We start from the raw sequence: 24553 nt of genomic DNA on the forward strand, positions 1-24553 counted from the left end.
GAAAAAAGAGGCTGTGCTGCGTGTGCTCCAATAGTGGGATTATTTATCGTAGCCCTGAAATAAGTGGATTTCAGCCAGAAGTATCAGTCTTAGGAAGAGGATATGACCCCTGCATCATTTGCAAGCTGCTTCTTGCTGCTGGCCATGTGGGATGGGACCTTTAGAGAGGGATGTCTTTCACCAGAGTTGTCTGGTTTTTAGGCAAAGCCTGTCTTTGTGCACAGGGGTAGCCTTGTCTCTGCTAAGGTCACGGGAGTGCAGGGCGCTTAATCCAGTACATGCCAGCAAAGCGGTTTAGGATGAATCAGGGATCTGTATGGACTGACACAGACCCCCAAGAGCGAATAATCTGCTAACGCTGGGGAGAGCCAGCAGATGTTTGTCATGGCAGGGTCGGCTGAAGTCAGGTCTGCCCGCAAATGCCACAGGAAGGAAAGAGGGTTGCGCCTGGGAGCTGCAGGGTGAGTTCTGCTGCTGGTTTTTTGCCATTTTGGAAAGGCAGGTAGCATCTTCCTCTCCCCCAAAAGCAGCCCTGGCAATAAATGTAAATGTCGCCCCCTCCCCCAACACATCATCTTTAGGATTTAAATTTGCTCCTGCTTTGCTGCTGAAGCCCCTGCAGACCTGCTGGCACCCCATCCGGCATAGCCAAGGCTCCAGCTGCAGGGACAACAGCTGAGTTGGGAGCAACCATTATCTATACAAAAAGAAAACCATGCGCAACCAAGTCCAGGCTGTCAAGTGTCTTGCATGGCCATCTCATCAATCAGGCGGCTACATGGTGCAAAAAAGTGGTCATGGTGGTGGTGGAGGCTTCACCTACCACTCCAGGTGAAGATTTTCACAGCTCAGCTCCCCTGGTGCATCACTGGTGGAGGAAGTGAAGGAGCCCTTCCTCTCCAGAAGGATGAGTCTTTGAGGCCTAAAGGAACTGAGGAAGGGGGGCTGCTCCCCACTTCAGGGTTTTGTAGATGTATGGTGGGTATACGGAGAGGCTTGACACTGAAATTGCCATGCGTACCCAAAACTTGGGCATTACTTCCACAGTCTCTTCCTGGTGGACCATGCACATGGCTGAGAAGCTAACAGTGACAGGCTCCAAAATGTGAAAGTGAGCTGAAATGTGTATATTCTGCTTTAAAAAGCCAACCCACCCCTCCCAAACCCTTTTGAACTTAAGTGTCTTAACTACTGCAAAAAGATGTCACGTGTTTAAAGGCAGTGACTCCACCCCTCTAATTAAAGGCCTGGAGCACTTGGTTGGGTACTTTTCAGAGGAGATCTCTGATGCAGGAAGATGGAGCTCAGGTCTGTACTTTTATAGTCTTCCCCATCCCACCTACTGGAAACAAACTACATGGGGAGGGGAGAGATGGGGATGGGGTGACGATGGCCTCTGTGCCACAAGCTTTGTATGTTAAAGTCTCAAGAGGGAAGATGATCCTATAGCAAAACCCGGAGCAAGTTTTTAAACACCATGGGTTCAGTCCTTGGCTCTGACACAGCCTTTCTACACAGCATCTTGAGCCATTCCTTCAACCACCAGCATCTCCATTTGTGAAACGGGATGATGTCCATTCTTCCTGCCCTGCATTGGTCTGTCAGTCAGTCTGCATGGGCCATGGTCTAGGTGCTCTCTTCCCATCAGTAAGGGCTGAGTGGTTTATAAGAGACAGAAGATGGTGACCTTGAGGGTTGCTTTTTTCTTCTCACGCGTAGCAGGAGTTGCCATCACCTGCTGTCTTCCCAGCATAAATGCTGCTTTTAATGGTAACTTCCCTGTTTTCCTTCAAGTTTCACAATGAAGGAAAATTGCTCATTTTAACTCCGTGTGACTCACAGCTCTGAGGTTTTATCACTTTCACGTCTGGAGGTGGTGGGAGGAGGAAAGCCCTTGGATAAATAACAGGGAGGCATTTCAGTTCAGTTCCATCTCAGCGTGTTTTGTAACTCCCCTGTTCTGTCACACTCTGATGCAGAGAAAATCATTAGAGACATTAACTATATGCCAGTGAGGGTTGCATTCATTAAAGGACAACAATACCAGCTCTGGGAATTCAAAACAAAATCACTTTCTTCCCACGGAGCTCAGCATCATCTTCTACCTTGGCAGCTGTCAGTCGTTCTCTCCTAATCCATTGGAAATCAATAATTTTTTCTGAATCGGTGATTTTATCTGAATTGGTACATCCTCCAGTTTCTTGATCCCATCTCAGCTTTTGCTTCATGAAGTCACGAGTGCTTGTGGGAGCCAGGCTTTCGTGGGCACCTTACCAGTACCACTGTGGGGATATGGTTCATCTAACCCCCTCACTTTGTGTCTCATGAGGCATTGTACTTCTTTCGTCTTGATTTAGTGACTCTTAGGGAATGGGAATCTCTTGTTCGTCTCCTTGGTCTTTCAGCTGTGGGCATGAAGCTGTCCGGCATGGCACGAAGGTTTGCTGCCCTCCAGAAACACCTCCTCATGTGAGCTTGGACGAGCGGAGTGGCTCCCCTGGGTGTGCAGATGGTGAATTAGTGATGTCCAGCTTAAAATGCGGAATGTGTTGAATAGGATGGTGGCTTCCATGGTCACGTCTTGGTGGTGAGATGCTTTATAGGGGGCAGCTCTTAATTGGTGCGTACAGAGGGGAGGACAGGATCTTGCAAAGGATTTCTGTAGGGTATGGTCCTGGGTATGCATTGGACCTTCAAAGCTGGTGCTAGGCAACACCTGGGGCAGAGCAAGCATTTGGCAAGTACTGAGAACTGGATTTTAAATGCTGAATGTCCATTCTGCTTACAGGATCGGGATACATTACACTGGCACTTTCTGTGTCAGCAGAAATACTGAAATATTTACCATAATGGCGTGAAAAAGTGTTCTAACACACGTCTAGCTCTCCTAGTACTACATGGTGGTCTTGGCATTTATTACATAGCTATTTTATACACTAATTTTGACTGGGATAGTGGTGTTATTTCTTTGCTGTACCCTAGCCTGTCTACTTGAACCCCACCTCCTGTCTCGTCTCATATTAGCTCTTTGGGACAAGAGCCGTTGTGGCTGTGTTTTGCACTCGGTAGGTGCACTGCTGCCATGCAGACGGTAATGAAACAAGGAGCATGGGTCTGTGCTCTCGGAGGCTGCGAGCCCAGGTGGATTGACAGTGCAATGCCGTGGTTATGGTCTTTATAACCTTGTGCATAGGCTGGCATTAAAAAGTCAAGCTAGAAGTGAAAAAGCTGATGACATGAGGTGGGTCAGAAAGGAAAGGTAACAGGAGCAGATGTTCAGTTTGGTGTAAGAGATGCAAAGGCAACTTGGTAGGACCACGTCCAGGAAACCTTCTGCTAGGATCTTGATGCTTCCCTGTGAATTGCGGGAAGCAGAACACCCTATGGAAAAAGAAGACAGATTTTGAAGGCGGTCGGATGCATTTGTACCAGGCAATGCCAGTAGCTCCAGTTGATTGCCTGGTTGGGCACTGCCCTGCTCAGCCCTGAGCTCATTCCCATGACTGGGAATCCAGCACGTCTGTCCCCTCCCAAGGAATTGCCCAGTCCCAAGGGATCACCATGTCGCAACGTAAATCCCCTCCATGGCTGGAGCTTGGGCACGTGCAGCAGGTCCTTCAGCATACCCCAGGGTCCTCAGGAACCTGGGGGAGTGCCACGGTTGGCTTTGTAGTGCATCTGCAAGGAGTTTCATGGGTAGGGTGAATGAAAGGGTGGAAAATATTCAGAAATGAGGCTTTTTTCTTTTTTTCTGAAGCTTTTTCTTTTAATGGGAGAAGTCAGGGATGGAACAAAAGCTCTCTTTTCTGTTTTCCATTGAAATTTAATGGTCCCTTTAGAGAGAGAGAGGGCTGTATGTCAAGAAAAAGGGAAGAGGCATCTGTGAGATGAAGTGAACACGTGGAGGCAGGGACACATGCACATTTGTCCCCAATCCCCCTCTTTGCTTGAGGAGTACCCTGCATGTTCAGGGGAGAGCCCTCGGTGTAGCCCACAGCCTCCTTTGCTACTTGTCAAGCCGTGAGAGTTGCCGTGGACACGTGCCTGTGGCTCTCATGGTAGGGGCTCTCCTCTCCAAGGGGAAATGTATTTTTCTCCCACTCCCTGAGGACCCAGGTGAGAACAGCCATGCCAGGTTAGATCAAAGGCTTCCAAGCCAGGGGTGCTGTGTCTGGTCCTTGGAGAGGAGTCCATGGGCAGGCTGGTGTGCATGGAATGGGACCGCTGTGAAGCACCTGAGATGTCTCCACATATAAAGGTCCCTGTCCAGCTCTTCCAGTAAGGTTCAAAGCATGAGATGTGGCTTGATTTTGACTGAGTAGGTGTCTTTGATGGATGCAGGTGCTCAGCTCATCCATCAGATTGGAGATGCCCTCACTGCGCTAGCGCAGGCAGAGGAAGTGATCGGTTGGTGTGTCCGCTCAGATGGCTGGTGGTCCGCAGCAGCAAACCATGGAGCAAATCTGTTCTGCCACCAGCAGGACCCGCTAACCTTGCACGTGTTTCCCTCCCCACAGATGTGCCGGCGAGTGTACAAAGGGATCCCACTTCAGGTGCGAGGCCAGGTCTGGTCGCTTCTGCTGGATGTCGAGAAGATGAAGAAGGAGAACGAAGGAAAATATGAGGTACAGGCTCTTCCTGGCAAAGACAATGGGAGCAAGGTGATGGGGAGGCTGGTTTGGTGGGGCTTCACCAGCTGGTCGGACCCGTGGCAGATGCAGGTGTCTCCATCTCCACCCACATGGGCAGGAGGGAAATGGGGGTCCCTACGGGGATGCTTTAAGGGGCGGGGGTGGGCACCCAGCCCTGGCATCCTCCCTCGCAGGGTAGCAGTGTGCTGAGCACCCTACAACATGCACTGGTGGTGAGACCCAATCCCGTCTGTGAACTGCTGCGACCTCTGAGAAGGAAGGGCTTAAAATTAGCGAGGGCTGAAAATGCAAAGGGTATAGACTCTTTATCCATGTGTGTATATTAGGCTGGGGCCTTTTAGTACGTTCGCCAGCTGCTTTCCCTAATATGCTGCTTCCATTTATTCTGCTGGAAGCTGCAAGCAAAGGTGCTGTCAGTGTTACTGCATCCTTAGGCAAAGATGCAGGGAAGAGGAGGGGGAAGCTTAGCAAAGGTACTGCTTGCAGTTCCCTGAGCTCCCTGGAGTGATGCAGAGTAGCCACGAGTACCCTGAAGCGAGTAGGTGCTGGATGGGAGTCCCCCAAACCTCTCCGTGTGCTTGAAAATTTCACTCGGGGCATTTTGAAATGCACAGCAAGGTCAGAAACCTTAAACCAGCTGACAATGGGTCATTAGTCGAGAAACCCAATTAAGGGTGAGGTGAGGGCAGGTCTTGCAAGCTTGGGGGGGATTTCTGAGCACGGGGTCCTGGCTTACACTTAGATGTGCAGCTGGAAGTTGACTGGCAGTGTTGGAAGAGCTTGGATTAAAGTGGCTTCTTTTATCTTCCATCTTCAATCTTTTTATAACTGTCTTGAAAGTTTCTATTAAAAATAACTATTAAAAATCAAATAAAAATCATTTTTCTATTAAAAACACTCATCTTCTCTGCAGATAGGAGAAAAGTCTGCCTTGCGTTGCTTCCTACGAGAGCACTGCGTGCTGCAGGCTTAGATTCCTTGCTATAAAATAAACAATTTCTGTTTCGTGTTTCACAAGAACCCAAATGACTGGGCTTGCTGTATTTTGTTATTTTTTATTTCAGGTATCTCGGCTCCTTTACGCTGCCTCTTTCCATATGTAGCGTGTGGAAGCCCTTGGTTGATAATTAACTTATTTTCCAAACTTGTGTTATGATCTAGCTTGCATCACATACCCAAGCGAGGATCAGGGCGTTGTGGAGACGGTTATGGTTCGGAGGCAGGAGGTCGAGTGTTGCTTCCAGCAGGCGTTTCTAAAAATCCCTGCCTATTAAGCAGAATGATGCTAATGCTCATTATAGTTAGTAAAGCGTAGATGTTAATAGCGAGATGCCGCTGGGATGGAGTCACATGCAGGAGCTTGGGGAAGGCGGGCTGGGCTCACGGCAATAAGCAGAGATAACAAAGCTCTCCCAGCACGCAAATTCTTCTCGTCCCCCCTCCCTTGAAGCTGTGTTGCGCAGGCAGGGAAGCAATCCAAACAAATGAAAGTCACAAGGAGTTTATCCATACTCCAGCGGGGTCTGCAATAAACAGGAGCTTCAGGGCTAATAGGCTTTGCTGGATGCAACCCCCCTACAAGCTCATCTTAATCTACCTCTTTTTTGGTGCCACCTGCTGCCAGTAATTAGCTCTCCCCTAATTTCCTCCTGAAGAGGCTCAGTGCAGGTCCTGGATGAGGGGTTTTGCTTTCAAGAAGGGACTAAGCCTCAGCCCCAGCCCTGTGTCCTGGAGGGGCTGGTCCCAAGGCCACCCTATTTCTCCTTGGGGCATGAACTGTGGCACAAAAGCCTGGCTTTTGCATGTGCCTTGAGTTTTGAGCGTGCCACCTGGCACATGCCAGGTGATTTTATCTTTTTTTATACCCACTGCTCCCTCTGTAGAGATGTTGCCCCCTGCACTTGGGCTGGCGGAGGAGCTACTTTTCCAGCCACATGGGATACCTCGCTCCCCATGTCCGTGTTACCTCCGGAGTGGTGCGATTAAAAAGCCTGGTCTAGTTGCTTCCACAGTGCTTTATCTTATCCCAACTGTTGTCCAAGTCCTCTCCGTGCAAGTCTCCAAGTCTTCCTCAAGGCCGTGGCAGCTCAGTTGTCCCTGATGCTGCAGGAGACCAGAGGCCACACTTGGTTTCAATGTGGTTGTGATGCTCTGCCTCCCTGAGGTTTTATAGCCACAACCAAGGGGGCTTGAGGAGAGCTGAGAAGGCGGCAGGAGAAATGTGCTGGCCGTGGGGCAGAACAGAGGCATCCTGGCTTTTACCTGCTGCTTTGTAAAAGGTCTCTGGGATGGGACCTCCAGCTTCCCAGCCTCTGCTCTGCTGCTGGCTTGCAGGGCTCACAGCACTCGAGCTCAGGAGAGCATCTGTGGACCCCCCCAGGTTACTTAAACGAGGGAAACAAGGAGAACAACCCATCCTGGGCTTCTTGTTTACTGTCTGCAGAATTAATAAAGCCTCCTTGTGTGCATGGAGGTGACAAAGTGCTGTGCAACCTACCTGCTATTCAGGTGCAGTGATTTAAAAAAAACCCAAAGCGGGAGTTTTTACAGTTTTGGGGAGATTTCTGTGTTGCCAGGAAAACAAGAGGGCCTTTAGCAGGGAAATTTGAACTGAAGTGACCTGGTACATATGAATAGTCATCTTGTTTCAGGTAGTCTGTCTGCTTTATAGAGGGCAAGGAGCTGTAGGATGCAGAAAGCACAGTATTTACAGCAGGGAAATGATGTTGTTCATCAGATCTTCAATCCATCATCACTTTTACCCTCCCTAGTCTTGTGCAGGCAATAATTCAAAATAGCCCCTGCGCTGTTGCTCCTCCATACAGCTGCTTTCAAGGTTGGAGTTAATATTCCTGAGATGCTGTGACTGCCCTCAGCACTGGCTGTGCTGGACACATCTGGATGCTACTAATGACCTTTTGGTCTTCCCCAGAGCTGATGTGGCCACCTTGAGAGGTCAACAGCAGCCTGGAGGCACCTTGTATCAGGCTGACAAGCATTCGTAGGAAGGCAGCTGCTGGAGCAGATGATTGAGTATCTGTGCAGATGTGCTATTTTCTGTCTCTTATGTGAGCAAGGAGGGGTCCTGACCCTGGGCTCCAGGCAAGCTGGGCTTGCTGCTCATGTCCGCTGCCACTAACCTGCTGGTGGATCTCAGGCTGCCTGAAGACAGCCACAAAATATATTTTATTAATGCAATTAACCCTGGAGATATTAAAGAAGGAGGGCATGATCACCGGCGATATCTAAAGGCTGTGAGATGAGATGCTTGGCTATAGCATAATGGTCCTTGTCTGCATGCACAGGGCTGAGTAGTGGGTTCTGAATGGGACTGCTGTGGGATTCGTCCATGGAGCATCTTCAGCTTGGGACTCTGAGGGCACAGTTGGTTGAGGTGGGCTTAGCTTTGGTTTGAATTTCCTTTTTTTGCAGTGGACCTCAGTCCTTTATCTGTGCGATGCTGCTTTAAATGATTAGCCAGCATGGGGGGAACATGGGGATTCTCGGCTTTGAATTTAGCTTCTGTTCTGGACTCTGCCAGTTCCTTAAAATTTGCACCAGTCCAAGGGAATACCCCAGAATTGCTTTTCTAGTGGAAACTGCTTAAACCTAAGATGATTCTCTTCTGCAGGAGAAGTAGTAGTTGGAGATCACTTCATAGAGTCCATCTTGTCACAGTTTGGACTTGATTATGACTGAGCCTCTGAAGCACTCAGGGACTTGGTGTGTACATCCGTGTGTTGGTTATAGGAGTGTGTCATTCCTTAAGCGCCAACAGAGGTCTCGATGCTGTATGACAGCCAGACTGGGTACCACAAAGAAATCAGAGTGGAATTTAATTGTAAAAGTTCTAGATTCTGAAAACTGGGTATCTGCATTGGAAGGTGGGCAAAGGCTGGGTTGGCAGCTGCTGCTGCCGTAGTGTATGAGCGTGGGGTCATCCCCTTCTCCCTGGGCCAGCAGCACAGCCGAGGGGCCCAGGATTCACCTGCGGGCTGCAGATAGTTGCTCGCTGCAAGACGGCAGTGTCCCTGAGTCATTCTGCGATAGCTCTGTGCAGCTCATGACCTGCCACTCCTGTGGTAGGAAGCATGCCATCTCGCTGTGTGGAGGGAAGTGTGGGCTGAGATGGTGTCTGACTCCTTCCTCTTCTCTGCCCCTCTCCCTTCCAGCAAATGAAAGAACAAGCAAAGAGCTTTTCATCGGAAATCAAGCAGATAGATTTGGACGTAAACCGCACCTTCCGAAACCACATCATGTTTCGGGATCGCTACGGAGTGAAGTGAGTAAGGGAGGCTTTGCGCAGCTGTACGGGCATCGGTGCCAGTGGGTGTGCGTGGGATGAGCTGGATGGGGTGGCCAGCAGCCCACTTGGCTTGGACTGGCCACCACCCCCCTGGCTCAGAGCAGCTCATAGGAGAGCAAAGCCATCTCTGCCTGCTCCACAAACCATCAGCACATGTGTCGTGGTTTAACCCCAGCCAGCAACTAAACACCACGCAGCCGCTCACTCACTCCAGGACAACATGGTACAACCCACAGATGTTGGGCTGCTGATTCTCTCTTCGGAGAGTTCCACGCTGGACCACGTTCAGCCCCAGTTCTTGAGCCAAGCATCAGCCTGTTGCGGTGCCTTGTCCCCCAAAGTGCTAGGGTTGCAGTTGCAGAGGGCTTGGTTTGGGATGGGTGGGATGATGGGGTGGGTCCATTGGGAGCTGGCTGGGATGGTGTGGACATGGCCTCCACAGCAGATGGGGTCAGAGAGGTTTGACAAAGTGGCTTTGTCACTCAGATGAGTCACACCTGGCTGCCCTACACAGACATAAAGTCTGCAAGGAAGCCTGCACTGCGTATCTGTATGGTGATGACTCCTTTAGCAAGGAGGGAAGGGAGAAAGGAACCTACTCATAAAATGGTGGCAGTGCTTTCCCCAGGATGTATAACACTGGATGCCTGGGTGGTTGCAAGTCTATTAAAAACCCACCACCACTCCAAACCCGAAGAGCAGGTGTGTTGAACAGAGCATGTGTAGGTACGTGCGTGTCTCTCCAGGAGACATGCTGAAGGAGCAGGCTGGTTCAGCCCTGCTCCGTGGGGCCACTGGTGACTCCCCCCTGAAGGAAGAGGTCCCATCGCACATGTCCATCAAGGTGCTTTCTGGTTCTGTGAGCCCTGCTCTTGCAAAAGGCTTAAGTACCAGTTGGCTGGGTGTTTTCAGAGCCTTTGCTCTCTGTGCATATGTGTTGGTGTGCATACAAAGCTGGAGACCTCGTACTCAGGTGTTTTAATATCCTTTTTTCTCCCCAGGCAACAGGCACTCTTCCATGTCCTATCAGCATACTCGGTTTATAACACCGTAAGTAGTAAGTTAGTCCAGTTAAAGTGAATAGTGTTGTGCTTCATATATATATATATATATATATATAAAAAAATATATATATATATATAAAGATTTTAAGAAAGCTTTATATGTATCTATATATGTGTATACATGTAGATTTGTGTGTGTGTGTATATGTATATGTATACACAGCCCCACATTTAGCCAGTGGTAATTCCAATTTTAAGTCCTAATACTTGTTTGTACAGACAGCTGCAAGACTCACAGGCAGCACAAGTCTTTGCACAGTTGTTTCATGCCCTTGTTCATTTTGTCACCTGGTAAATGACATCTGGCAGATGCAGTTTTGGCAAGTGTCAGCAAAGAAAAAGGGATTGCCCTTTGGCTTTCCAACAAGACTAGCCTCCTGGCTGAAGGCCCATCATGTTTCTGACTTTGTCATACACTGAATGGCATCCTTGTTGAAAACACTGATTTATTGCAGCGAACCAGTCATTTTTAGCTGAAGGGCACAGGCAGAGTAAGCCTAAATTAGCAGCTGAACCTACTGCCTCCATCTCCAGGAGGGGACAATTACCCCAGAAGGCACAGAAGATGCTCGGGGGGGAGTCAAGGAAACAAAGACCCTGTCTTCCCTCATACCAGATAAATGCTTTACCAGATTTATTTGTTCTTTAATTACTTCAGTGCTCATGTGGGTGAAGGAATCCAAAACAGCATCATAGCCACATACTGTTTGTCATCCCGTTCCTTGAAGTAGCTGCAGGCACCTCTTATATTGGTGTTTCTGTACCTCACCCTCCAGGCTTGAGCAGGGCTCGTGGTGGGCATTGCCTGCAAGCCCCTCATCTCCCACTGGAGGACCTGCTCAAGCGGGTCCAGAGGAGGCCATGAAAACGGTCAGAGGGCCGGAACACCTCTCCCATGAAGAAAGGCTGAGAGTTGGGGTGGTTCAGCCTGGAGAAGAGAAGGCTCCAGGGAGATCTTATTGTGGCCTCTCCATATATAAAGGGGGTTTATAAGAAAGATGGAAAGACTTTTTGCCAGGGCCTGTAGTGACAGGACAAGGGGCAACAGTTTTAAACTGAAAGAGGGTAGGTTTAGATTGGACGTGAGGAAGACATTTTTTACAATGAGGGTGGTGATGCATGGGAACAGGTTGCCCAGAGAGGTTGTGGATGCCCCATCCCTGGCAGTGTTCAAGGCCAGGTTGGATGGGGCTTTGAGCAACCTGGTCTAGTGGAAGGTGTCCCTGCCCATGGCAGGGGGGTTGGAACTAGATGATCTTCAAAGGTCCCTTCCAACCCAGACCACTCTGTGAGTCAGTGACATGGTAGCTGCTGTAGACATATGGGTGCTGTGAATTTGGGCATAAAGGATAAAGACCTTGAAATGGGGCAAACCTTGAAAGAGGAAAGGGAGGCACAGGCAGCCTGACCTGCTTCTGCAGCTTTAGCATCATGGTGGTGTCTGATGGCATGGCAGCACATGTGCCCTTCTTGGGTCTTGCAGGAGGTGAGCTACTGCCAAGGGATGAGCCAGATTGCAGCCATCCTCCTGATGTACTTAAACGAAGAGGATGCATTTTGGGCACTGGCACAGCTGCTGACCAACCAGCGGCACGCCATGCACGGTAAGGTTGGGGCGGGATGCGGATGGGGGCTCTTGTGATGGGAGGGAAGGCTGTTTAGGTTGGTCGGTAGAGCCTCGTTTCTCCTCAGGTACTTGTTTAAAGCGGGTAAGGCTTAATTATGTGCTGATGCAACCTGACTACAGAGCTGAACTTCACTCTTGGAGGCAGACAAGCTCATCAGAGAAAAATGTGGTTTATCGGCACTGAGCTTTAGTGCTCAGTAATTAACACTTCCACAGAGGTGCTATCTTCTCTCTGGAGTGCCTTGCCCTCGGCAATCAAGTAACTCAAGGTTAAGAGTTTTTAAACAGTCTCACAGAAGTACATCCAAGAGCATCATGTAATGCTCTGTTTTTAGCATGCCATAAGCTACATGCCCTTGTGTTTTTTGTGGAGATGTAATTCCACCAAATGTGCTGGATTATTTTACTTCAAACACATTAAAGATCCTTCCATCTTACTTGTGGTTAACAGTAATCTATGCACAGAGGGTTATTTTATGAGCAGAGGGCTAAGCCTCATGGCATGATAACTCCAGACAGCCTTATACGCGTGTCCTGCTAGATTACGGGGCGCTGCACAAGGTTGTGGTGTTCAAACATCTTCAGCTTTTCTCTGAACCTTGGTAAGCACCGAGGTGTGTTCAGAGAGGTCTTGGCCAAGCCAAGTCTCAGGCGGGCAGGCGGTGGGGAGGTGAGCGGGTCTGCTCTGCGGGGCTGGGCTGAGAAGGACCAGCTGGGGTTGGTGCTGAGGGTGCTGTTGCCCATGCAGACAGGGTGAAGGATGGGCTGTGGGAGGGATGCCGAGGGAGGTAGCTGGGCGTGCTGTGGTCCAGCCGACTTCAACAGGCAATGCAGGGGATGAGTTTCTAGAAAATGAGGCTGCCTCCGTGACTGCTCCAGAGCTTTTCTGATTACTTTGTATTTCTCTCATCTTTTCTCATGAAGGTTTTTTCATTCCTGGGTTCCCGAAGCTGCAGAGATTTCAAGCTCACCACGAGCAGATTTTAAGCAAACTGTTTCCCAAACTGAAGAAGCACATGGTATCTCTTTGCTATCAGTCTTTCCATACTAATACCACGTTTTAATGCTAAAGCAATTAATGCAATATTCTGCCAAATAGATGCACAACTGAACATATTTCTAACTATGTAGGGCTGCCTCAGCCACAAAGAGGCAAGCGTTTATTAAATGGGGTGCCTGAATCTTGCTGAGGCATATGGTTAACATTTGCTTGCTGGTCATCATTAGTGTAGGGACTGCTAAAATCTAAAGCCAGGCAGGAAGGCTCAGGGAGCCTGCAGCAGAAGGAGCTGTTGCATACAGCAGTGAGGCCGGGCTGTGTTCTTACACCAGCTGCAAAGCCCAAAGGGTGATGCTGGACTATCTAGAGTCTTAATTCAATAATTATTAGCCCCAACTGCTTGCACTTAACGGCTTTGCTGTTGTTTAAAGACAGGAGGCATGTAAGATTTGCTGTGTGTTTGGTTGCTTGGGCACATCCAGTTGTTTTTCTCTGTAGCAGTTGGTACAAGGACATTTTGTGGCTGGAGGAGCATCTGCAGGACACATCAACTGCAGTCTAATGTCTAGGCGACTATTTTGCAACACCTGCTTCCTTTTTTTTTCCCCTTTTCCCCCCTTGCATTTGTTGTAGACAGTTGGTATTCAGTGGCCAGACTCCTGAATGTTTCTTATGCTCCTAAGGGGCTCAGTGGCCTGGCTCCAGGAAAAGCTGCTTATATTGCCATCATCTGCAACAGCTCTTGCTTCATGCTGCAAATGAGCCAGCCCTGGCCATAAAAGTGAAACAGAGCCAGGACAGGTTTTCACATAATTATAGCCATGGGGAGGGGGGGAAACCTGGGTGGGAAGGATGGGAATAACTCTGAAAGCTGATTGTGCTTCCTGGCTCCCAAAGGCTCCCCAGGCTTGCAGGTGCTCAGCACCAGCCAAAAGCAAAGACCGGAGCCTGCCATTAATCCCACGGGCTTCTTTCTCTTCCCATCTCCGCTGCTTTGGTGGCTTTGCAGCAGCGGTCATGTCGACTTAAGGCGCTGTGCATCCCAGTACCGGCTATGCCAGGCTATCAGCCATGCCAGAAAAAGCAAAGCTGTGTGTGAGTGTTGCGCCAGGTGCCAGACAGGAATAGAAAAGTGATAGACTGGGCTGACGTTTGTGAGGTTTTTAAGAGTTTTCCTTAGCCTGTCAGGCCATTCTGCTTCTGCAGCAGCCATGCCGTGCAAGTGAGGTAGCACTAGCAAAGCTGGCTTGACTGTGCAGCTCTGGATTTACCTGTGGGGATACTTGGGGTTAATCATTTTTGTGGTGCTCTGAGAGACTCGCATGAGAATTGCTATGGAAACAAAAATGGTAGTCTGCAAGGAGTGCGTGGATTGGGTTCCTGGAAGGTTTTTGTAAATCCCTGGAGTAGATATCCGACCAGAAAAGCTTGTCCTAGAAATCCCTCTCCAAAGTTGTGGCTGAAGTCTGGCCACGTCAAGGATCAGGTTCAATGAATGTGTTGGGCAAAGGGCCAAAGCAGGGCTTCAACGTTGGTATTTAAAGCAGGGGCTTTGTTGGGAGGCAAACCACAGACAGATCCTGCACCCAGACCCCAGCATTAATAAACCAACCAACCAACCACCCTCCCCAAAAGCCCTACGAGTTGCTTGAACCTCCAGCAGCCATCCTGGTGAAACATCTGTCTGTCTTTGCTGTCTCCTCCTAGGACAAAGAGCAGATGACTACAGGGATTTACACGACCAAGTGGTTCCTGCAATGCTTCATTGACCGGGTGAGGATGTTCTGCAGGCTGTTTGCTGCTCTGCCACTTGCATGCATGGTTAATCCACCTGTTTTTTTGAAAAAAGTATCATAATTTGAAGAAGGTGTTAATATTTTATAAGGTGGGATATTATGCACGGTCTCATAAGGCAAAAAAATTAATAAGGGAGAAGCTAAAAATAACTGTGTGTCACTGATGACAAGCCAATTCCCACTGCCTCATCACAAACGGTCACTGGGAGATGGCTCGGCAGCAGCAGTATAAGCTTCAAAGTCAGGAGAGATCTTCCTCTTGCCCACTGGCACTGCTGCAAAGGCAATTAACCTCACTTTGGCTCTGGAAACAACGTAGGGACATCAGACTTGCTGATGTTTAGGACACCTCTGTGTCCCCAGTCTCAATTTTCTGCTGCCCCGTCTCCTACAAAACAGTGGATGACCTCTTCCCCTTGAGAGGGAGCTCACTGCTTTGCAGTCTGTCACTAAAAGCTGTATAAAATGCAAAATCCCGTTAACTGCAGTAACATGGTAAAAGAGCTGCAATGGCCAGTCATGCTAAACTCGTGAGAGTAAGCGCAGCATCCTAAATTTGAAGTTAAATGTCACTGTAGGACTAGTATTAATTTCTGTGTTGGTGAGATGCCTCAAATCTTTGCTGGGTGATCATAAAATCATAGAATGGTTTGGGTTGGAAAGCACCTTAAAGATCATATAGTTCCAACCCCCCTGCCATGGGCAGGGACACCTTCCACTAGACCAGGTTGCTCAAAGCCCCATCCAGCCTGGCCTTGAACACTTCCAGGGATGGGGCATCCACACCCTCCCTGGGCAACCTGTTCCAGTGCCTCACCACCCTCACAGTGAAGATTTTTTTCCTAATATCTAATTTAAATCTACCCTCTTTCAGTTTAAAACCATTACCCCTTGTCCTATCACTACACTCCCTGACAGAGTCCCTTGCCATCTTTCCTGTAGGCCCCCTTTAGGTACTGGAAGGCTGCTGTAAGGTCTCCCTGGAGCCTTCTCTTCTCCAGGCTAAACAACCCCAACTCTCTCAGCCTGTCTTCACAGGAGAGGTGCTCCAGCCCCCTGGTCATCTTTGTGGCCCTCCTCTGGACCCGCTGCAGCAGGTCCATGTCTCTCCTGTGCTGAGGACCCCAGAGCTGGATGCAGTTCTGCAGGTGGGGCCTCACCAGAGCGGAGTAGAGGGGCAGAATCACCTCCCTTGACCTGCTGGCCACGCTTCTTTTGATGCAGCCCAGGATACGGCTGGCTTTCTGGGCTGCAAGCGCACATTGCCGGGTCATGTTGAGCTTCTCATCAACCAACACCCCCAAGTCCTTCTCCACAGGGCTGCTCTCAACCTACTTGTCACCCAGCCTGTATCCATGTTTGGGATTGCCCCAACCCATGTGCAGGACCTTGCACTTGGCCTTGTTGAACTGCATGAGTTTTGCATGGGCCCACCACTCAAGCCTGTCAAGGTCCCTCTGGATGGCATCCCTTCCCTCCAGCATGTCAACCACATCACACAGCTCGGTGTTGTCGGCAAACTTGCTGAGGGTGCACTCAATTCCGCTGTCCATGTCACCGACAAAGACATTAGTGCCGGTCCCAATACCGACCCCTGTGGAACACCATTCATCACTGCTCTCCACTTGGACATCAAGCCCTTGACCGCAACTCTTGGAGTGCGACCATCCAGCCAATTGCTTATCCACCGAGCGGTCCATCTGTCAAATTCACGTCTCCAATTTAGAGACAAAGATGTCATGCAGGACAGTGTCAAATGCTTTGCACAAGTCCAGGTAGATGACGTCCATTGCTCTTCCCTTATCCACCAATGCTCTAACCCTATGGTAGAAGGCCACCAAATTTGTCAGGCATGATTTGCCCTTAGTAAAGCCATGTTGGCTGTCACCAATCGCCTCCTTATTTTCCATGTGCCCTAGCATAGTTTCCAGGAGGATCTGCTCCATGATCTTGTTGGGCACAGAGGGGAGACTGACGGGCCTGTAGTTCCCCTGGTCTTCCTCTTTTCCCTCTTTCTTTTCCCTCTTTTCTCTTTTTAAAAATGGGGGTTGTTTCCCCTTTTCCAGTCAGTGGGAATTTCCCCAGACTGCCACAACTTCTCAAATATGATGGATAGTGGCTTAGTCACTTCATCTGCCAGTTCCCTCAGGACCTGCGGATGCATCTCATCAGGTCCCATGGACTTGTGCACCTTCAGGCTCCTTAGATGGTCTTGAACCTGATCTTCTCCTACAGTGGGTGGTTCTTCATTCTCCCAGTCCCTCTTTGGGCAGTGTGGCTGGAGCACTTGCCAGTGAAAACTGAGGCAAAAAAGTTGTTGAGTACCTCAGCCTTCTCCATGTCCCAGGTAACCAGGTCTCACGTTCCCTTCTGGACAGGGCCCACATATTCCCTAGTTTTCCTTTTATCACCGATGTACTTATGGAAGCTTTTCTTGTTGCCCTTGATATCCCTGGCCAGATTTAATTCTGTTAGGGCTTTAGCTTTCTTAACCTGATCCCTGGCTGCTCGGACAATTTCTCTGTATTCCTCCCAGGTTACCTGTCCTTGCTTCCACCCTCTGTAGGCTTCCTTAATTGTGTTTGAGTTTGTCCAGGAGCTCCTTGTTCATCCATGCAGGCCTCCCGCTGTTTTTGCCTGACTTCCTCTTTGTTGGGATGCATTGTTCCTGAGCGTGGAGGAGCTGATCCTTGAACGTTATCCAGCTTTCTTGGGCCCCTCTTCCCTCCAGGGCTGTATCCCATGGTATTCTATCAAGCAGATCCCTGAAGAGGCCAAAGTCTGCTCTCCTGAAGTCCAGGGTAGCGAGCTTGCTGTGCACCCTTCTGGCTGCCCTAAGGATCTTGAATTCCACCATTTCATGGTCACTCCAGCCAAGGCTGCCCTTGAGCTTCACATTCCCCACCAGCCCCTCCTTGCTGGTGAGAACAAGGTCCAGCACAGCACCTCTCCTCGTTGGCTCCTCCATTACTTGGAGAAGGAAGTTGTCATCAACGCATTCCGGGAACCTCCTGGATTGCTTGTGCCGTGCTGTCTTGTCCCTCCAACAGGTATCAGGGTGGTTGAAGTCCGCCATGAGGACAAGGGCTTGTGAACGTGAGGCTGCTCCTGCCTGTCTATAGTGGGCCTCATCTGATCGGTCTTCCTTGTGGGGTGGCCTGTAGCAGACCCCCACTATAATGTCACCTGTCCCTGCCCTCCCTTTAATCATGACCCATAAGCTCTTGTTTGGCTTCTCATCCCTCCGCAGGACATACTGACATAGAGGGTGACACCCCCTCCTCATCTCCCCTGCCTGTCCTTCCTAACGAGCCTGTATCCTCCCATTCCAACACTCCAGTCATAGGAGCCATCCCACCACGTCTCCATGATGCCAGTAGGATCATAGCCCTGCAGGTGTGCACACGTCTCTAATTCCTCTTGTTTATTCCCCATGCTACATGCGTTTGCATAGAGGCAGTTATGTTGGGCCCTGATGAAGCTGACTTACTGGCTGGAATTTCTTTGTGCTGCTCTTCAGGTGCTCTCCTGCTGACCTGTGATCCCCCTCCAGGCTCTGGGCATCTGTTGCTGGCACTGGCATCAAACTGGTGGGAGTGGGATGGATTGAGGTTCCCCTCCCCTGGCAACTGTAGTTTAAAGCCCTCTTCACCAGCGTCGCAAGCCTATGACCAAAGAAAGATGCTCTTCCCCTTCTCTGACAGATGGACCCCATCAGCCCCCAGTAGACCAGGTTTCTCAAAGTGAGGCCCATGGTCTAAGTAGCCGAACCCCTGGCTGTGGCACCACTCCTGTAACCATTTGTTGGTTCACCAGATTTGACTGGCCCTTTCAAACCCTTTCCCTTTGACTGGGAGGATTGATGAAAAAACTACCTGTGCTCCAGAGTCCCTTACCGCCGCTCCCAGGGCTCTGTAATCCTTCTTGATACTCCTCAGACCGCTTCCAGCTGCATCACTGGTGCCCATGTGGAACAGCAGCAGTGGATAATAGTCGGTGGACCGTACAAGGCTTGGTAGTCTCTCAGTGACATCCCTGACACGAGCCCCTGGTACACAACACACCTCTAGAGAGCGCGTCAGGTCGGCAGATGGGTGCCTCCGTACTTCTCAGAAGAGTCGCCTACTACTACTATCACTACTATTGTTGCTTTTTCATAGTTGCGCTGGGTGTTATATGGGGAGCAGATCCATCTGCCTTACTCAGCTCCAGCATCTCGTGATGTGACGGGTCTTTCCTCTCCTGTCTGCAGAGCAGTGAAGCGGTTCTGCAAGGGCACCTCAGACTTCGGAGGAAGTCTCTTCCTCCTGCAGGTCATCACCGTTGCAAGCTTCCATTCTTCTGCGTTATTGACTCCTCTCCCTTCCGTGTGTGCTGGTGGGGGAGTTTTTGGCTATTTGGCCGTGGGCTGTGTGTCCGCTGCAGACTGCGCTGTGATGATGGGCTGCTCCATCATTTTGGATATCAGTTCACTCTAGTTGTCAGATTGGGTCTGGGTGCAAATGAAAACCTCTTGTAGAGGTTTTTCTAGCAAGCAGAAATAAGCCTGTATATAAGGAAGAGCACTTCTATAGACACCAAAGGAGTGATTTTCCAATGCTTAGTGAAGCACCATTGGGCCTTCAGACCTATTCCATAAATAGCCTTTCATCTGTCTGGGCAAATTGGACAGATGCAGGAGTGGTTTTGTGTGCCCGCAAGGCTGAAAGATGATGGTGCTCCCTCCGGGTTGGGGGAATCCATGTGTTAGCATGCCTGTGTGGAAAGTTTCTCCTTTTTCTGCATTCACAGCTGGGTTTTAAGTACTTTCCTGGCCACCCAAGGGTGTTAGCTTTAAGGCAAAACCATAGACAATAAAATAGGTTTTTGTGTTACAGATGAATCCTGGACATCCAATGCCTTGCCCTGTTATGTGTTTTGGTGCGAGGGGATGTAGTGATGCCACCAACCTCTGTATCATCATCCCATCAATCAGTGCTAATGAGTGTGGTGCTAATGAGCTGGGTTTTTGTTTGTGTGTTTGAAACAGACCCCCTTCACCCTCACCTTGCGGCTGTGGGATATCTACATCCTGGAAGGAGAGCGGGTGCTGACGGCCATGGCTTACACCATCCTCAAACTGCACAAAAGTAAGGTCCCGGCAAAGCGCGTCTCCTATGGCAGAAGTGGCACCATGCTGGGCCGCCCCTGTGCTGCTGACCCGGAAAGCCTTGCTGGCTGCTGCCAGCCTGCTCGGTGCCCTGCGCTGGCCCCAAAAGGCACAGTCCCGTGCTGATGCTCCAGGGAGGAAATGAGATGCCGCAAGGGTTGAAATGCTGTGCTCAGCACACAACAAACCCCACCCGAAATGCTCCCAGCTGCCTCTTTCCATGTGCTGCACCCAATATCTTTTATCATCACACTTTTAGGGGCAATACAGGCAGCAACCAATCTGTCTGCAAAGCTGTATGTGGCAGTTCAGCTGAAAAGGCTGTAGAGGGAGAAATAAATCAATTAATATACTTCTAAAATGACCAAAACCTGGTTTTCTTACATAACGTTAAGGCAGTGATGTTTCTGCCTTGAGATCTTTGGGACTTTGAACCCCTCCACTCCCATAAGCTAGCAGCCTTGTGTTGTCACCCTGTTAGGTCTTTAATGTGGGACAAGAGTGATGCTGATAGTGCAAGCTGGGAACCTTTGGGCCAGTGGGATTTATGGGACTGCGTGTGTCGGCTTCTGCAAACAGCCACCCTGCTCTTCCTTCAGCTGAATGAAGAACAGGCTATTCAAATATATCAAGTATCCTGTTTGTTTGCAAAGACTGGGAAATTGGCCCGCAGGCCCAAGTTTCAGCCTAGCTGTGAAATCATCTCTCCTCCCTGAGGAATGTGTGGTGCAGATCAGCAGCCCTGCCTTCATCCCGTTCCTGCCTACCTCCCATCCTTGCCTGCATCCCATTCCTGCCTGCAGCCCATTCCTGCCTGCAGCCCCGGTGTGGGTCAGCATCTCTGCCTGCGTCCCTGCCTGCTGGCTGGTGCAGGTTGGCATCCCTGGCTGGTGGTGGCGGCAGCAGCTGCTGGCAGTGGCTGTTCAGTCTGATGCTTGGGGTCAGTCTCATGGAGCTTTTTCTCCTCCTAGAGGTATTGGTGAGAACTTCCAGAAATGGCCCAAAACATGCATCCTGGTCAGCATAGGTCCCAGCCCCACCATTGTCCTGCCATTGCTGAGCTGCTGCCCAGAGGTGGCATGGATATGTAAATGTATCGACAACCCTGAGCAACAGCGGGAAGGTGGGAGAGAGGCAAAAACGTTCAGGCTGTCCCACCGCAGCATGGGAACAGCAGCAGAATCCCAGATAAAAGCAAAGCAATGCAACCCACACTCATGCTACCCTGCAGTTTGGCCGTTCCACTGCCATTACTCCCTTCTACCGTCCCCCAGAGCGCTTGCTGAAGATGATGCTGGAAGATTTACGGGAATTTCTGCAGGAGAAAATTGCCGCTTCCCTGCAGTACGAGGACGATGCCGTCATTGAGCAACTGCAGATGTCGATGACCGAACTGCGCAAGATGAAATTTGACCTCCCCCCACCAGGTGGGTAAAGGGGAAGGCAGGCGGCCCAGTGGGAACGGCCAGTGGTACCTGTGTGCACTGGGGACCAGAGCATCCCTCTGGCATGGGTGGGAGCCACGGCAGCCCAGAAGGTCTGGCACCCACTGGCTGCAGCATCTGCCTGCCCCGCAGTTGGGGCATGCCAGATGCAAAAATGAACTGATGCACATTTTGGGTTTTGTTTTCTCTGCTTCCAATGCAGCAAAGCCTGAGGAATTCCCACGAAAGCCCCTGGGCCTGGAGCTCTCCCTCAACCTGGTAGCCATGAAGGGCAATGTGGCAGCCAATGGCCAGAATGGCCAGGTGGGCGAGCACCCCCCGGATAGGGAGCCCCATCCCCACAGAGGTCCTGGGGTGCCAGGAGGAATGATGGTGGCAGAGGCGAGGACTCCCACCCTCCAGCGCAGTGAAGCAGCTGAAGCGACAGACGTCCACCTGCATCCTCCTGGCGGGGGGCCACCGGGAGAGGAGAGTCAGGTGGAGCCCACTGGGAACGGGCAGCCGCCGTCTCTTCTGAAGGCAAGCGAGACCCAGGCCCGTCATCACCTCCTGCCCACAGCCCTGCCTCCGGAGCAGCCTCTTCTCGCCCCCAGCCGTACCACGGTGGACCACGAGTCGGTCTCCCTCCCCACCCTGGCCAACCATGGATCCTTGGACTCCTCTCTCCAAAACATGCTGAGTCCTCCCGACTCAAGCACCATGGAGCTTTCTGCTACAGACCACTCAGTATGGCAGTCAAATCCTGCTGCTGTGCTGGCAGGAGAACAAGCATCTTGCCTCTGCAAAGAGAAAGCACTCGAAGCACCCCCTTATCCTCAGGCGGGTGGCTGGCAGCAGCTCTCCGGCACATCGCAGCACAACGGCTCCCCAGAGAGCAAGTGCAGGGAGGAGACGGCCGAGAAGCGCTGCAGAGCAGCGCTGCCAGACCAAACAGACTTGAAGCGTTTGGCATCCAAAGCTGCATCCACAGGGGAGCTCACCAGCCTGCAGCAGAACGGCCCAGGGAACGCCACCAGCACCGTGCACTGGCCGGAGGGCTTGGGCATCCTGCCCACGCACGGGCTGGCGGGTGGCAGCGTGCCCATCTTATCCGGCAGCGAGTCAGAGGCAGCGGGGCTGGGCAAGGGCTGCCCCTTCCAGCGGGTGCCATCCCCCACGGCGGAGCGGAACAGTCCCTACACTGTTATCAAAACCACCACTCCCCTCCACCTGGCCCATGCAACAGAGCAGGACTTCTCGAACAGAAAGCAGGTGGCATTGCCTCTCCCGGAGACTGGACGACCCCTGCCTGCCACCTCCATGCCACCGCCTCTTGCGCTGGACCCAGAGGAGGTAGATGCCCAAAAAAGCCTCCAGAAACCATTAAACACACTGAAAGCCCCACGACCCCCCCTGAGCCCCAAACCAAAATTACTGCCGCAGGTTGCCAAATCCCACTCGGAGAACAGTTTCCTTTCAGGCTCTCCTGCCCTGGCAAAACTGCCCAAATCGGTGACGTTTTAGTGGGGACAGGGAGGTGAGGGAGAGGAAGCAGGTGCTGGAGCAGCACCCTTGCCCCGTTTTTGGGACCCCACCCCCCCCCTTCAGCAGGGCTGTGTGGGGGTGACAGCACAGAATCCATCACCTGTGGAGCTGTGCTTTGGTACGAGTGCATGGTGAGGCGATGGAGCAGTGGCCGCCGGCGCCAGGAGACACCAGCAAATTGGGTTTGCATCTTTCCTATGGACAAATTGGAAAATGCTTTCACTTTTTTGTTCCTCGAAGCTCCCTGAGCCTCGTCGTGTGTCGGGGTGGGGAGCAGAGGCAGGGCTGGTGAATGTGTTGTGTGTTTTCTTCTGCGCCTGCCTGCCATAGTACTGGCTGTGGAAGCGGGCGTGAGGCATAGGAGTCTGAAATGCTTTCTTTAGAATGCCCGATCAGCGCAGCCAACAGCATTGCTTTCAAAGGCCTTTGTAGCAATAGATCTTTATTTCTTTTCCCAGGCTCATGGTTGTAGGCAGCAGCATTTTCAGGCAGGGCCATGGCATCCTGGCAGGGCGCAGGCAGCCTCCTGCCTACTCTATGCAATTCCACAGCGCGGTGCCTGGCTCCTGCCGCGGTGGTGGATGGCATCCCGGGGGGAGGTTTAACGGCTGGTGAGTCCCTGGCTGGGGTGGGGGGGGTTCTCCTTGGTGTGACCCTGGTGAAGGACAGCCAGTGGGGTGGTTCTTTCCTAGGTGCTCAAGGTGATAAGGACAGTGATGAAGGTTGAGCCCTGTCTCTTGGGCTGAGTGGCCTTTCCCTCACAGGCCCAGGGCGGCGAGCAGGCTTGCTGCCTTTCCATTGAACAGGAAAAGGGGCTGCTGCCTTGGGAAACCTCCTGCCTTCGCTAGCAAGCTGCTGGAGGTGCGATGGTGTCTAATCATGGTGCCCAAGCTGAAGCCCACTTTTACTTTGAGGAAGTTATGTGTCAGGGTGGAACCAGCATAGGAGTTGAGGAAGGGGAGCACATTGCCTAGAACCTGATCCCAGCCCTTCTGGTTTAGCCCACCCAGAAATCAACCACCAAGGAAGGAAACCTGGGCACAGAGGTTTGGAAGATGATGCTGCAGAGCATCACTGTCAGCACAGCCCACTGCTGAAGAGATAACGCAGTGGGTGCCCACATGCCCTTCATGTACTGGTGGCCTGTCCATCTCCTCCCCATCCCAGGGTGTTGCTGCTGCACAATCCAGACTGTTGGCTGGAGGTGAGCAGGGACCCAGGGACAGCTCACCCCACTGAAAGAGCTGGTCCAAACGCCTGTTTCCCGTATCTACTTCACCCCTAATAGGTGAAGGGACTTCATTGGGAAGGAAGATCAATGGATGCAGCAGGAGCTAACCTAGGCCAGATGTGCTGTATTAGACTCTGCTCTCCAGAAGGGGTGGCTGCAGATGCCACTTTAGATGGGACTGCAGGTGGGATTCCCATCCCTTCAATGGAGACCCTGGGCAAAAGCTCTTCTAAGGAGACTTTGAAAACTGTTTATCTCACAGGCTGCTTCAGTAACATAACCTGATCTGAAGCCTACCTGGAAGCCCAGTAGAAACTTCCACTAAATTACTTTGTGGGGTTTATCAGTTGTTGGTTTTGGGTTTTTTGTTTTTTTCTGTTCACGTGGTGGTTTGTGTTAGCAGCAGGGAGAGCATCGAAGGGAGCACCCCATCTTTCTTTGGATGTAGCCAGCCAGACCACAGCACCCTCAGCTTCTGTTGCAACCCCTCCTCTGTCGGAGACCCCATCTTCTGTCAAGTCTCCAATCTTGCCCATCCTCTCTCCCTCTGCAAAGCAGGGATAACCCTATTAGCTACCTCGCCAGGGGTGTTGTGAGGAGTCAAGAGTTGCTCTTTGAGAACTGCTGTATGAATGTTCAGTATTGGTGTTTTGAGACGCCATGGGTCCTTTCTAGGACAACGGCGCTTGAATTGGTTTTAATTTAGAGTACATTTTCCAATAACTATACAGTAATTAAACTTATTTGTGTGTTAAAATA

The 24553-nt window shown here is 51.0% G+C and overlaps 1 protein-coding gene across 14 annotated transcripts in view; it reads left to right on the forward strand.

Moving 5' to 3' along the window:
• The window catches only part of LOC128152838 (USP6 N-terminal-like protein), an 85349-nt gene extending 60796 nt beyond the window's left edge, over positions 1-24553 (forward strand). For 13 of the 14 annotated variants that reach the window (XM_052811483.1, XM_052811491.1, XM_052811487.1 and 10 more), the window contains 9 exons: positions 4518-4625; positions 8825-8934; positions 9960-10008; positions 11506-11626; positions 12574-12668; positions 14357-14422; positions 19475-19574; positions 20869-21021; positions 21242-24553. In XM_052811483.1, the coding sequence (XP_052667443.1) occupies positions 4518-4625; positions 8825-8934; positions 9960-10008; positions 11506-11626; positions 12574-12668; positions 14357-14422; positions 19475-19574; positions 20869-21021; positions 21242-22542 (2103 nt within the window). In that variant the 3' untranslated portion in view covers positions 22543-24553. The remainder of the gene's footprint in view (positions 1-4517; positions 4626-8824; positions 8935-9959; positions 10009-11505; positions 11627-12573; positions 12669-14356; positions 14423-19474; positions 19575-20868; positions 21022-21241) is intronic. The other variant, XM_052811496.1, reaches the window with a different exon arrangement.

The sequence above is a fragment of the Harpia harpyja genome, chromosome 16 (genome assembly GCF_026419915.1).
Source record: "Harpia harpyja isolate bHarHar1 chromosome 16, bHarHar1 primary haplotype, whole genome shotgun sequence".
NCBI lineage: Eukaryota > Metazoa > Chordata > Aves > Accipitriformes > Accipitridae > Harpia > Harpia harpyja.